This window comes from Dermacentor variabilis, chromosome 1 (genome assembly GCF_050947875.1).
Source record: "Dermacentor variabilis isolate Ectoservices chromosome 1, ASM5094787v1, whole genome shotgun sequence".
NCBI lineage: Eukaryota > Metazoa > Arthropoda > Arachnida > Ixodida > Ixodidae > Dermacentor > Dermacentor variabilis.
In genome coordinates this window covers 64261695-64274425 of record NC_134568.1, presented here as the reverse complement: position 1 = coordinate 64274425, position 12731 = coordinate 64261695, and the positions used below count along the sequence as shown (strand labels likewise).

General features: G+C 42.8%; 1 protein-coding gene across 1 annotated transcript in view; it reads right to left on the bottom strand.

Moving 5' to 3' along the window:
* Megf8 (multiple EGF like domains 8) overlaps window positions 1-12731 on the bottom strand; it is a 209229-nt gene that overhangs the window by 79032 nt on the left and 117466 nt on the right. The window contains exons 23-25 of the mRNA XM_075688154.1: window positions 10824-11076; window positions 4767-4911; window positions 3836-4043 (exon numbers count right to left, since the gene is read on the bottom strand). Coding sequence (XP_075544269.1) covers window positions 3836-4043; window positions 4767-4911; window positions 10824-11076 — 606 coding nt within the window. The remainder of the gene's footprint in view (window positions 1-3835; window positions 4044-4766; window positions 4912-10823; window positions 11077-12731) is intronic.

Genomic DNA, 12731 nt, shown 5'->3' with positions numbered 1-12731 from the left:
TCCGGCGGCCAGCGAGCTAAGCCTACACCGTGTTCCAGCGATCGCAGACTCGCCTAGTTTGCTTGGTTGCTTCCGTCAGGGGCGATAAAATCAAATGTATTGCAATTTAAGCTCAATATAATTGTGAACACATGCTGACCAACATAGGTGCTTTATTATGAGCTGCATGTGATCGTGTCACAAGCGCCACCAGTCTCTGATCCGATGGCCCAGCAGGCTAAGTCTGCCGGCTCCTACTCATCGGCGGCTGTCAATGAAGCCGATACTGCGAACGTAACCTTGGGGAAACATGTTGACGATACTAGCATCATCGCGTTTATATTGGCTTCTTTTGTTTAAAACAAGAGATCTGTGGAAATATGTCTGTTTTCACTTTATTTGTGACATCATTCCGAGCGTCCATGCAGGGGCACCAGTTCTGGGCAGAGCTACGCGACGCTCATTCGTACCATGTGCCCTGAATTGTCGCATGCAGCAAGTCGGACTCCGACTTCACACATTTTACCAAAATGGCAGCTGACGAAGGCTATGGCATGACTATGGCTATGCAACTACCCGGCTACGGTGAACTATCGGGCAGCTTCAGCAGAAGTGCGGCGAAACACTAAATTTCTTTCTCACTAAATTGTGTCATTTTACATAATTTAATATGCAATTTTGTAAAAAGCTGACAAAAAGCAAGCGAAGCGGTCTGGTGAAAATGCACGAAGCAGTAAACAGAATGAAGAAAGGGAGGGGGCGCTTGCCCGGTAGCTGGTGCCAACTTCAAATCACTCGAAAGTGGAGGTGGGGAGAGGGGGGGGGGAGGCGCTTGCATGGGTAGGGACGCTTGCTCAGAATTTTACGGTAGTGACAGAATTTAAATAAGGAGGAATGTCTTTGTCATCGGGCAAGTACTTGAATGTCCCGCGAGAGTCTCTAATTGTGTCCTGCATTTACTAAATTTCTCAATTACTAAAGCTCTGCTCGCAATAATATTGATGCCTTAGAGACTCGAGCACTAATCTATCACTTTAGCTTGACTTAATATTTGCCTTTACTGTCCCTTGAAGTAACCGTTGGGCAGTTTTTGGGAGTGCGAATTAACAGGCATTTTTCCATATTCAAATACATGCAACTCTGCCAGGACTAACTGCGCAGTTCGAATTATTTGTCAATTTCAATAAGGATAATTCAAATTAGTACAGGGATTTTGCTGTACTTCCTTAGCATTAACCCCATCCTCCCCCTCTAGCGTTTTTAAAAAAGTTGCCCAACAGCTTAATAAAACTGGCTTCAATAAAAAATTCAATTGCGGGGTTTGATGCCCCAAACTGCACAATGGGTTATAGAATGCTACAGTGGAGGGCTCTGGATCAATTTCAACTAACTGGGGTTCTTTAAAGTGCACCCAAAGTGCGCAACACAAGCGTTTTGTCATTCTGCTCCCATTAGAATGAGGCTGCCATAGCTGAGAGATTGAACTTGCAAATTCATGCTCAGCAACACAATGCCATAGCCACTAAACCATTGTGGCAGATCTGGTTTCAATAAAGTACAATATTTAAATTTCAATGAATACATGTAGTTCTGAAAATCAGGTTGACACAAGTGCTTAGATTTATCAGGGACAAGTAAAGAACATGAAACATGAAACATAAAAAGCTTATGCCTTGCACTTTCTAGTGCTTAGCAAAAACCTGTAGCACAAAACAGCCTTAGTACTAGGCCTAGCCGAGTAAAAGCGACTAGTATTTGATAAATACTGCTGAAGTTTTTGTGACGCAAGCACTTCAAACGGCTTTGAATGTCATCAGACACAAACATAACTGATGTGTTGCTACAATGTTCCTCCAAGGTGATGCACAGCCCACTTGAAGCTTTTGCAAATGCATTTAAAATGCATACATATGGCCCCACTTCATACATTCATAATACCACAAGAAAAACAAACCTACACAAAATAAATACACAGGTTGAATCAGCAAAATGAGTATTACTGCACAAAGCACTGATGTACTAAGGAACCAAATTTGTGTGTCCGTAACATCACATTCTAGTTTAATAACCAGTGCAAAATTTAAATAATTCTCATGGGCACACTAACAGCTATGGAGGCAGTTGAACTGAAGATGAGATATGCAAAATTTCAAGGTAATGGGGTAATTAGTGTAGCTGTAACTGCTAAAGTGGGCTAACTCAAGACCGAGTGAAGTGTAGTAGCTTGCAGTGGCAGCAGTCATTATCAGCCTTCTCACAAATACAGCTCTTTGCCGTCTAATATGTCTGTCAATTAAGTGTCCTCACGCTGTCATCATCTTCGTAGCTGTTCCGCGGTATTCAGCATGCTGCCATCATCATCATACAGCAATCTTCATTGTTGTCTGTGTCATGCAATTGTTGTTATTGTCACTATGTTGTCGGCTTTGTGCTGTTAACTGCTTTGCGCAGTAAAAGACACAAAGAAGTCTGTGTCTGTTTAAAATTTGTTGCATGAAACCTAATTTAAAAAGAACCACAAGCCATTTTTTTTTACACTGGGTGGCCAAGTCAACAAAGTTTGTTCAGTCTACTGGCTCTACTGCAGGCCTCACAGAGTTGTGTGCACTTTCTGCTATAGGTGTGTTGGGATTTCACGGAATAAGTATGAAGATATCAGATATGCAGTTATTGGGGCCTCTGACTAAAAATGGTAATGGGTCCACAGGTCCCATCACAGAGTGCATACTAAGGTCGTACATTTTTGCATGTGAATACAGCCAAACGCAGGTCGGTATGGTATAAGGCTGGATGAAAAGTGCCTCTTATCATCCTGAAAATGAAACTAACAAAACTGAGGTCAGTTACATAACTGTCACTTTCTGCTAAAACTGGTCTGGACATGAGCCTGTGGTTGTTTCACTCAAAGTTTCAAAGCAGTTACAGGCACAATCAATGCAATTTTGTGGTTTGGGGGCAGCTAGGTGCAGCAAGTCCTGAATGTAGCCCTTTGGCACAATTGGCATGACTGTCCTGCCACTGATAATCTGCTGCAATGTATTATAGAGTCGAACCCATTTATAACAATATTCAGGTGCAAAGAAAATTCCATTGTTATAACCCATAATTGTTATAACTGAGTCGCAAAAAAAAAAAAAACATGATAAACACTGAAACATTTGAATTAAAGAGAAACATATACGGTCAAACTCACTTAAAGCATTACCGGTTTTGACAATACTCGGATTTAACAATAAGCAGCCCTGGTGAACTTTTGTGTTTGTTGTATGGTAAAATAAATTGCTTACTACAATGTTCCCATGCCGCATTATTGGCTATAATTAAATCTGGCTACCAGGTGTCCCTGTCAAAACAAAAGGAAAGGGAAATCCTTGAAAAAAAGAAAGCTTGAGTAGTTGCATTAACTTGTGTTTTGCGAACACAGCACGTGGGCATGCCTTTGCTGCATCACCAGCCTCGTGCACCACTTTCCTGTCTCTCTTCCACCGCTCTGACATCACCACTCTGACGCCCGACGTCATGAATCAACTGCGCTGCCAGCGCAGTTGATTCATGTTTCGAAGGGGTGGAAGAGAGATAGGACAGAGAGGCACAAGGCTGGCGATGTGGCGAAGACGTGCCGGACTAGGTATGTGAAACACAGGCAGTTGCAGCATGCAGGTGGGTGCAGCTGATCACGATTTTTCTTTATTTTTTTTTCTTTTCAAGGATTTCATTTTTCTTTTCTTTTCAACAGACGCACCTGGTAGCCATATATAATTGTTATAGCCAATAATCCTATCTCCTAAAATGTCAAAGCCTATGACATCTGCCCACAAGCAAATGGCAGTGAACAAATAGTAGCAGGTGTACTCACTTGAACGGACCACTTGTCGAGTCCACATGCAGGACCCGAGGTCTCTGCACTTCTCACACTCTGAGGCAAGGCAACTACGCAGTGGACACTGAGCAGGGTCTGAAACAAGTGGGTGTCTGGGCCCATCACAGCCAATGGGCTTCTCACATGATGACTCCCCTGCCCTGAAGCAGCGGCCTTTACGGCAACCTGTGCACCATTGGCATGTCTGTAGAGGAAAGAGATACACAAAAAAGGCGCATTTGCTCATTAGGTGCTCATCAATATACTGAGAGATAAGTTTGAAGATGGTTGCCACATTCCAGACTAGTTTTGACGACAAGCTGTACGCACCACAATGGACCATTACACTCAGTGCCACCTAGTGCTCGAGGTGCGAACCACTTACATCCATTATTTCAAACTGGACAGAAAGTGTGCCACAGTACTCAAAAGTGGCTTTTATTCTTCCATCAATGTCAGCTTCCATGGCTTCCTTTGCTTTGCAGCAATCATGACCAAAGTGAATTCTTGGAACAAGAGCAGGCCTCTCCATGCAGTTCCATTGCAACTGTGCCATTGCACATGAGAGCGGAAGATAGTTTGTATTAAGTAGCAATGGTAATTTAGTTTATTTCATTGAAGGAAAAAACGGGAAGGGAAAGGAAATGCAATGGGCATCATAACTACCTTACTTTTCAATGGACACCTGAAATGTCCTGTGGCTAAGGAAAAGATAAATTATAATAGAAACGAAAACATGCACTACCAATTTTAAAAGAGCAATGCATTTAATTGGGCTACATCAGAGAGGCAAACATGTAAAATTGGTTTATTTGTGAGGGTAAGAAAGGAAAAGAAAGTGCAACTTCCTACAGCTTGATTTGTCAACACCCAGACTGAGCTCAAATAGCCCAGAAAAGTGGATAGAGTCATCAAAGGTTGCACTCACGTGCTGTACACTAGGATGTACTGGCCATGAGGCCACACAATCCTCGCAGTTGTTGTACTGGTAACAGGTGCGGTTCCCAAGCCAATCTGCATCACAGACTTTGCCTTGAGCCACCTCCAATGTTCCTCCTCGATGATGAATGCAGCTGTTTAGATAAATGTTCAAAGCAGTTGGTTGAGAACAACACTCTATAATTCTGCAGTTGGTTTGCTTAATCAAAGACACAACTAAGTGCATGCCTACTGCGAAGAACAAATACAGTACTTCTGGGTGGGAGTCCTTCAGCCAACAATGACTAATGTTTTTGCTGTGTACCCATTTGGTATAACAAACATTCTTATTTTATACCACATAAGTCCTTATCGAGCCGTGACACTGCTTGCTTCATTCTTGCCTAATGATGAAATTTAAGCAGTCATGTCACCCTTGAAAGTGTGCTAAGGACGTGACAAATGTACTCTTTGGCAGTTCAGTTTCAGCTTTCACGTGAAATTGGCTGGAATACATTATGCAGAAGAAATGAGCAGCATCAGCCTAATGCGTGTTTGGTACTGAATATAAACAAAATGGATAAGGGGCCTCAAGTCTTTAATTGGGATCAATTGTCCAACTTTTATGGCTAGAAGGTTAATTGGCTTAATATTCATAATCACTTGTCTAATTACTGCCTCCAGTCATATTTAAGTTCACACCTCTGCACTAAAAGCAACCTTGAAAAAATTGCTTAATTATTGTGTCTACCAAAATTACAAGAAGATTCAAATGCATTTTTTGAAGCACCCTGTGTTTATATACATCAACAACATCGTACGCATATTGCTATCACAAGACATCATTTTGTATGCTGGTGACACAAATGTATTTCTCTGGGGTGGCTTTTGATGCTCAGTCGCAGGTTAATACTTGGTAGGAAAATTTATGTCCATGGCTCATAGCAAATAGGCTGAATTTTTATTTTTCATGTTAAGAAAATAAAGTATGTTACATTTTGTCGACATAATAAGGCACTTGAAAACGAAACCGGTATTGCTTTCGAGGGACAACCCACTGACTATGTGCTACTTACTTAATTTGCACTTAAGCAACTTGTTACTGATATGGTCAAAAAAGCAGCTTAATATGCAACAGTCTGTCCACACCTTCATTATCGCCTTCTTACGGTTGAAACCATAGCAACTAACCTCGACCACATGCGTATATTAAGAAAGAGCTCTGTGATTGGTTGAACGGGTGTCATATCACTCTCATTTAGCACAGGTTTTTAGAAAGCATGAATTACTAATAAATAATAATATCATAAATAAAAATCAGCAAGGGCAATTTATCAGCAAATCAAATCTAATCCATCTGATTATTTTTCAGTATATCCCTGAGGAATACCAGCCATAATTTGCTGACATAACAATCACAGAAAAGACAGACTTCATACTAACTACGGCACACAAAATTAGCTAATGAAATTTCATACTTCCTAAGCCAATATCTTCAGCAATCAATTTGTTTGATGAAACCCATCTATAGTATTATAGTAAAGCTTACAAGAAGAATAATAAGCAGAAGATGTAAATCTATTGATTATCAAGCCAAAGCGAACTCTACACCATGTTTATTGCTGGTTCTGTAATATATGTGTTGCTTTTGTTGCAAAATTTTTTTGTTCTTTTTTTTTTCAATTCAAAGTTGTGTATAGTCAGTGTTAACAACTTTTTTTCGAACATGTCACTATACCGAGACAAAGAAGCCAATTTTTGTTAAAGTCACTAAATTTGTTGCTAAGACTATCAAGAGAATTTTATATAATGTAGACATTTTTGGAACACTACAATATGGGTTAACATGGTGTAACACATCTTCCGAAACATTTCACATTTGTCTACTGTCCATGCAGGTAAGGAATAAACAGTAAATAATTACCAGAAGGGTATAGAGAACATTTACATTACTCATGTATTAAAAAGGATGCATGATAACAGTTGAAATCCTACGTTTACCCCTAGATTTTAAGATAAAAAATCCAGCATGGTTCAAAACAATGCGGGTCACCTGACTTTCCTAGCATGAGGATGCACATGGTACACATCATGCCTGCAAATTTTCTCATTTTCAGCGCTTGTGAAAGAATTATGTGACACAACCTTGATCACATTGTTAACATGATAATGACAATTATGTAACCTCTATACAGGTTAAGTATTATGTTGCCACCCACTGGTTCCTCTGAAAGCTCTGCACAGTATTGATTTGCCAGAAAGATGTGAGAAATTGAGGCAGTGCCTTCAGATTTGCGTGAATGAGTGCAGCTACTTCAATATGTATGCACTTCTACATTGATGTGCCATATTATTCACCTGCTGCATTCTGGCTCTGTCCATAAAATTGATTGCATCACGTTTTCTAAATTATTTGCTGCTACACTAGCAAATATCCACCAATGAAAAAGCATACTTATGATATCTTCGACTAGTCGCCTCCATCCTCGGACTTGAGTTAGACAGATACGGCTTTCCTTGAACTCAATTCAGTGTGATTCACTCTCGGAGGAAGAAATGACAGGCGAAACCACATTACTACAAAAAAAGTCAGATTTCACCTAACCAAAACTCACAATGCTGCTAGGAAAGACGGCTATGCGCCGGAGAAAACAAGCGTTTGTTGAGACACCAGCATGCAGTGGAATAGGTTACGATGGACCGCAGCCAACAGCAGCAATGCTGTGTTGTCATGACGGGGTGGAAAACGCTCTCAATCTCAACGACTGCTGTGACAATGAGGCTCAGAGAACATGAGAGCGCTCAACATGGGAGAAGAGCGATTAAAAAGAACCCGCCGGAGCAAGTTGAGCACTCTCTTTCGACCAGTTCAAGACAATGCTGCTCGCAAGAGTGGTCTGGAGCACTACGAAATGACCAGCCGAAGATGACAAATGAAACTGCAGCAACCACAGTGTTAAGACCCATTCCAATGAGTCTTATAAAGGATGAAAAAAAAAAGAGTGCATGAGCACAATGTGAAGCCTGTTTACCTCGGCACACTTAACTTCAGTGTATGGCCTCTGTGAGTGCAGATCACAGTTGCTTCATCATGATAACGAGGCCCGCGCATCATAGAGTCAATTTCTGCCACCTTTTATTGCGATAGAATTATATGGACACTCCAGGCGAATTTCCACCACCGTTGTCGTGATGTTCTGAATAAAGTCCAAGTGTGATAAGATCATGGCCGCACGCCGTATGCTGTAGGTGCGAGGGAAAGCATGCGAGGGTAAGCCGAGGAGGATGGTGGCTTGGTATGACTGCGTCTTCTTGTGTGCACAAAGGAGGAAGGCGGGGAGGGTTCCCGCCATCTTCTCACATGCGTAAGGGGTGAAGGGGAGCGGGGAGATGTGTGTGTGTGCTAGAAGGTGCGGAGAAGGGGGCAGGTTAGTGTGCATCTCCTCTTTTACTCTAGCCCCATGACCCAATGTCGTTACCCTTCTTTCTTACCGGTTAATACATTCATGGAAAACACGATTTTTCAGCACCAACGTCTAGCATATCACCAAAGTGCGATCATAGGATCCGTTTTATGGCTGCCAAATCCCATGTAAACAAGAAGTGGTACAAGGCACACACGACTGAGAGCAGTAGACGCCCACAATGGCAGCTTCCCTGCAGTACTTGCCTACCTGTGTCACATGAAAATTCTGCCACGTACTCGGTTTCCTATTCTGGTACCAGCAAATCTTCTTGTGAGTCGTCGCATGTCGCCATTCACAGCTATCGCCACCAATCCTTTGTATTAAGCACTTCCACCTATCTGTTGGAAGTGTACTCCATGCTTTTAATAGGCGATAACCCAAACGTGCCGCTTTTCCCCGCTGCAGGCAATACGAAGTGAGTGTCATGTTTCGCTCTAGCGGGACCATGGCATCGTATTCCAGCGTTGATCACCAGCTCGATTTCATGGACAGTAGTCGAGCGCCATGGTTGGGACTGTTGGTGTGGAATGACCCATATATATTTACCTTTATCTTGTTTTATTTCTAGTATCTAGCTGCCATGCATGTTTTCTGACTTATACAAATTTTGCCTCGCTTCGGTCAAGCTGTGCGGCGGAAAACGGGTGTCCAGTATGGCCACTATGTCAAGCTACCTCTGCCCTTAGGCCAGTCCGCTAGGCAACTATGTACTGGTTGTCTGAATAAAATTAAAATGAAAGTCAACAAACCAACGGCTACATAAACTTGGAAGCTTGCTCTGGACTTTCCATCATGGCATAGTAGACCTACACCTCATCCTTATGAACACATGGGGCAGGTCATGATGTTTTGGACTGTGGAGCCGTAGTGCCAACCACGGAGCAAGAAATATTGGGTAGGCGAAACAATGCTTGCTTGGGCATCCCGATAAAGTCACGGCTTTGGGCACAGTGCTGACACGCCCTCTGTCGTGAGTCGGCGCTCGCCGAGAAGGCAAAACATGCGCGGCACGCTCTCCGAAGAGGCTCGCCCATTCAAGGTCGTTTGGTGGCGATTCACCACTAGTGCTTTAGGCACGAATGGGTGTGTTTCTTGCGCCTCTTCGCCGGCTCCAAATGCCTTGAAAAATTAACAAAAGAAATACGTTACGTACAGAGCAATTACCTGCGTGATGTACTTTTTTAGAATGCCAAATCTATAATGCATGTTTTTTAAAATGCGGGAGCGAAAGCAATGGCAAACGTTGAAGGTGACAGGACACACCATCTCATTTTTCTCACTCAAGCAGTGTGCATGTTCGTATCTTCAACAACAAAAGAGTCTTGGCATGCTTTGCGCACTTCACCACAGATCCAGTTGGCTTTCTCTTTTTGTGAACAGAAGACAAGTAGCTGGCACAGTGAAGAAATATTGACGGCATGGCATCTGGTAACAGGACAGGCCATTAAAATTTGTCTAGAAGGATTTCGTCATCAAGTTCGTCATAATACCGCTGTAGTTTCTATGTCGCTTTCCGAGAAGTGCTTCTCGCAAACGTAATCACGAGACTTGAGCTGTCGATCCTTCCTTGTAATTGCACGAGCCCACAATTCCAACCATACCGGGTCACTCGGAAATTCGAATGTAGCTACCGTTTCCTTGCAGGATGCGTATCCATTGCTGCAGTTCGGCACAACACATTTTTGCCCCCTCCTAGAAAAAGCACGAATGGAAAGCGCTTGCCTTTGTTGCAATGTGGAAAGTGTGAAAAGCCAGCACCGCCGGTGCAATGCAGATACCCGCAAGAGCTCTAATAGCGACGGAAACACTGCAGATCACAAAAGAAACCGCAAACGCTTGCATGCCCAAATTGAGAGCTTTTCCTGCCAAGGTCACCTATGCATGCACTCACACCACATGCGAGTGATTGAACTGTGGCGGCGTCAGCAGACGTTGTCAGCTCCAGGATTACTGCTAGTAGCTCATTTCAAGTGCAATATTGCATGTCATTAGGACAGTAATCATTAATAGCTGCTGCTAAGATGTCCGCCACCTCGATTTATTGATGTTATAGAATGAAATCTGGGAAAAGAATTACAATATATGAGACAATGTCATGACTTTTGTGTGCAGCATCCATAGAAGAACATGTAAACGATGGCAATGTGCCCAATGCGTCACCTGTCGTGCCGCGGCGAAAACTGCATTTCCTCTTCACCCAACCGTAACTTATAGGGCTGACCGCATGTGCTGTCGCAGTCTAGCAGATTCCTCTCCTCAATTGCTTCTTTTTCTGTGGTGCCAACCAGCCCCAACTTCGAGGAGCAGTCTCACCAAATCAAAGTAAAATATTGGTGCTATTATCAGAGTATGCATTATAACCCTTAGGGCTGCCCTTGACTCTCACACAGTCTAGGTAGCTGGGTCAAAGAGTACAGATGAACAAGAGGCACCACTCACATGCCCACTTGGCAACAAAAGGCCAAGAGGTAAGTTGTGAAAGGAATAGGTGAACCAAACAGTTCGATATTTAGCAACAACCATTTGTGACAATTTTGCTACAAGAGAAAGGTTGCAGTTCATAACAAAGATGATAAACCTTTAAACCACTCATTACTAACCTGGCTGGGACTGCCCTGGCACTGGAGTAGCAGTGAGTGATGTTTCCCTGAGCGTCTTGGACAGAGCAGTAAGAACAACCAACAGAGCGCAGGCATCCAAGCCGGCTGTGCGAGAAGAGGGCGCACAAATCCTGGGGAAGGGTCACACGCTGCAGCCGCACTGACGTTCCACCTAGGATGTACAGCTTGCCTTGGAGAAGGGTTGCTGAGGCACCCACCAGGGCTGCAGGCTGCTCACCAACTAACTGTACATCTGTAATAAACGAGATCCCCACCACACATATATGACAGAAAATTCAGAAGGGTTCTACTTTGCAGTTCTTGCTGCAAGATGGTGCATGCGCACAGAGACTCCAGAAAAGCACCAAGCTCTGATATGAGCATAAAACAGTTTTCCTTGCACAACGTCTATGAAAGAAAACAACCAACTGCTCCTGGACATGTTTCACATGTCCCACACATTTGTTTTAAATGAATACAACAGGTTGGAGTTAAACGCATACAGCAGTAAGTCAATTCACTAAAAACTTTGGTACTGTAGTCAAAACTTGAGAAAGCCAAGTTTCACTTGCAGTAAAAAACTTTGTTAAGTGCAATATTCATGAAGTCGTGGTTACTCCTCAGCAGTAAAAGATTGTTCCCAGGTTCCAAGTTCATTCCTAATGGATGGCATTTCCTCAGTAAGCGTACATCAGCGGTCTAAAACCCATCTCTGACACCGGGCCACATCCAGTCCGTGTAACTCCTCGAGGACCACACTGCTAAACATGCAGTGCTCTTTTCTTGTCCTTTTCTGCTATTACCACTTTGAAAGGTCTGTCTGTGCTAGCTATTCCATCACCAATGTTCATATTTTTCTGGCACGAGAACTGTTATGTCAACCTCACTACAATGAGGAAATTCTAATTTTGCACATCCAGCAAGCAATTTGCTTGCTGGGTGTGCAAAATTAGAATTTCGAGAAAATCAAGAAAACAAACAAATATCACGGCTATTGAAATACCGTAATGATCACTATTTTCTTCACCAATATTCATGGAACTATCCAGTCTTCTTAACATTTTTGTGCTGATTTCTAATATGTAAATAATTTTGCTATATTAGTTAGTGCTGGTCAATTAGTTACGAAGATAATGAACATTTCACTTCAATTGTTTAAGGAGGAACATGGGTGATTGAGATAACTTTGTTATTTCTAGATCAAATCTGACAAAACTGCATATGCTCATTCAGTGTTTTGTGGTTATTCTAAATATCTAATTTATTTTGCAAATTGCAGAGATAATGATTACATTACACTGTTGTCGATGCATTATCACCGCAGATCGCACTCAAAATGAATAACTTTATTTGCAAAAGATGTCATTTAATGTCGTTTGCCAAGTACCGGTGCTCCGCATTTTGTAAACAGCGAGATTGCTCACGAGGAACGGCGTGCATGTTTGGCATACTCCGTGCCAACGCGGCATCGCTGCAGATTGCACACGAGATTACCATCTCTACGGCGAGACTGCAGTACCTTTCACCTTTGCCCACAGCCGCACCGCAACTTGCACTTTACACAAGACAGCAGAGCATTCATAGAACCGAGTCTTACAACAACGAAGCGCGTCTACCTCGCATCCAAGCTAGCCGCAGCTGAATGAGCATGAGCGATCCGATTTTCGCTTGGTAGCCGGCATTGAAGCAAAGACTTGCAGTTTCTCTTGAGTCTTCTTCACTTTCTATAAATCATTGGGCTGCAGTAGTTGTGCTGGAATGCCACATGAACACCGGCTGCTGCCAGAACCGCTTTCATCTGCTAAGCCTACAATGCAGTCATGTGGGGTGGTTCCGCGGTCTTCAGCACGGGTAGCAAAATACTGCCGCTATCTTTCAAAGCTAATGCGCACTTTCAAAAGTTTAACA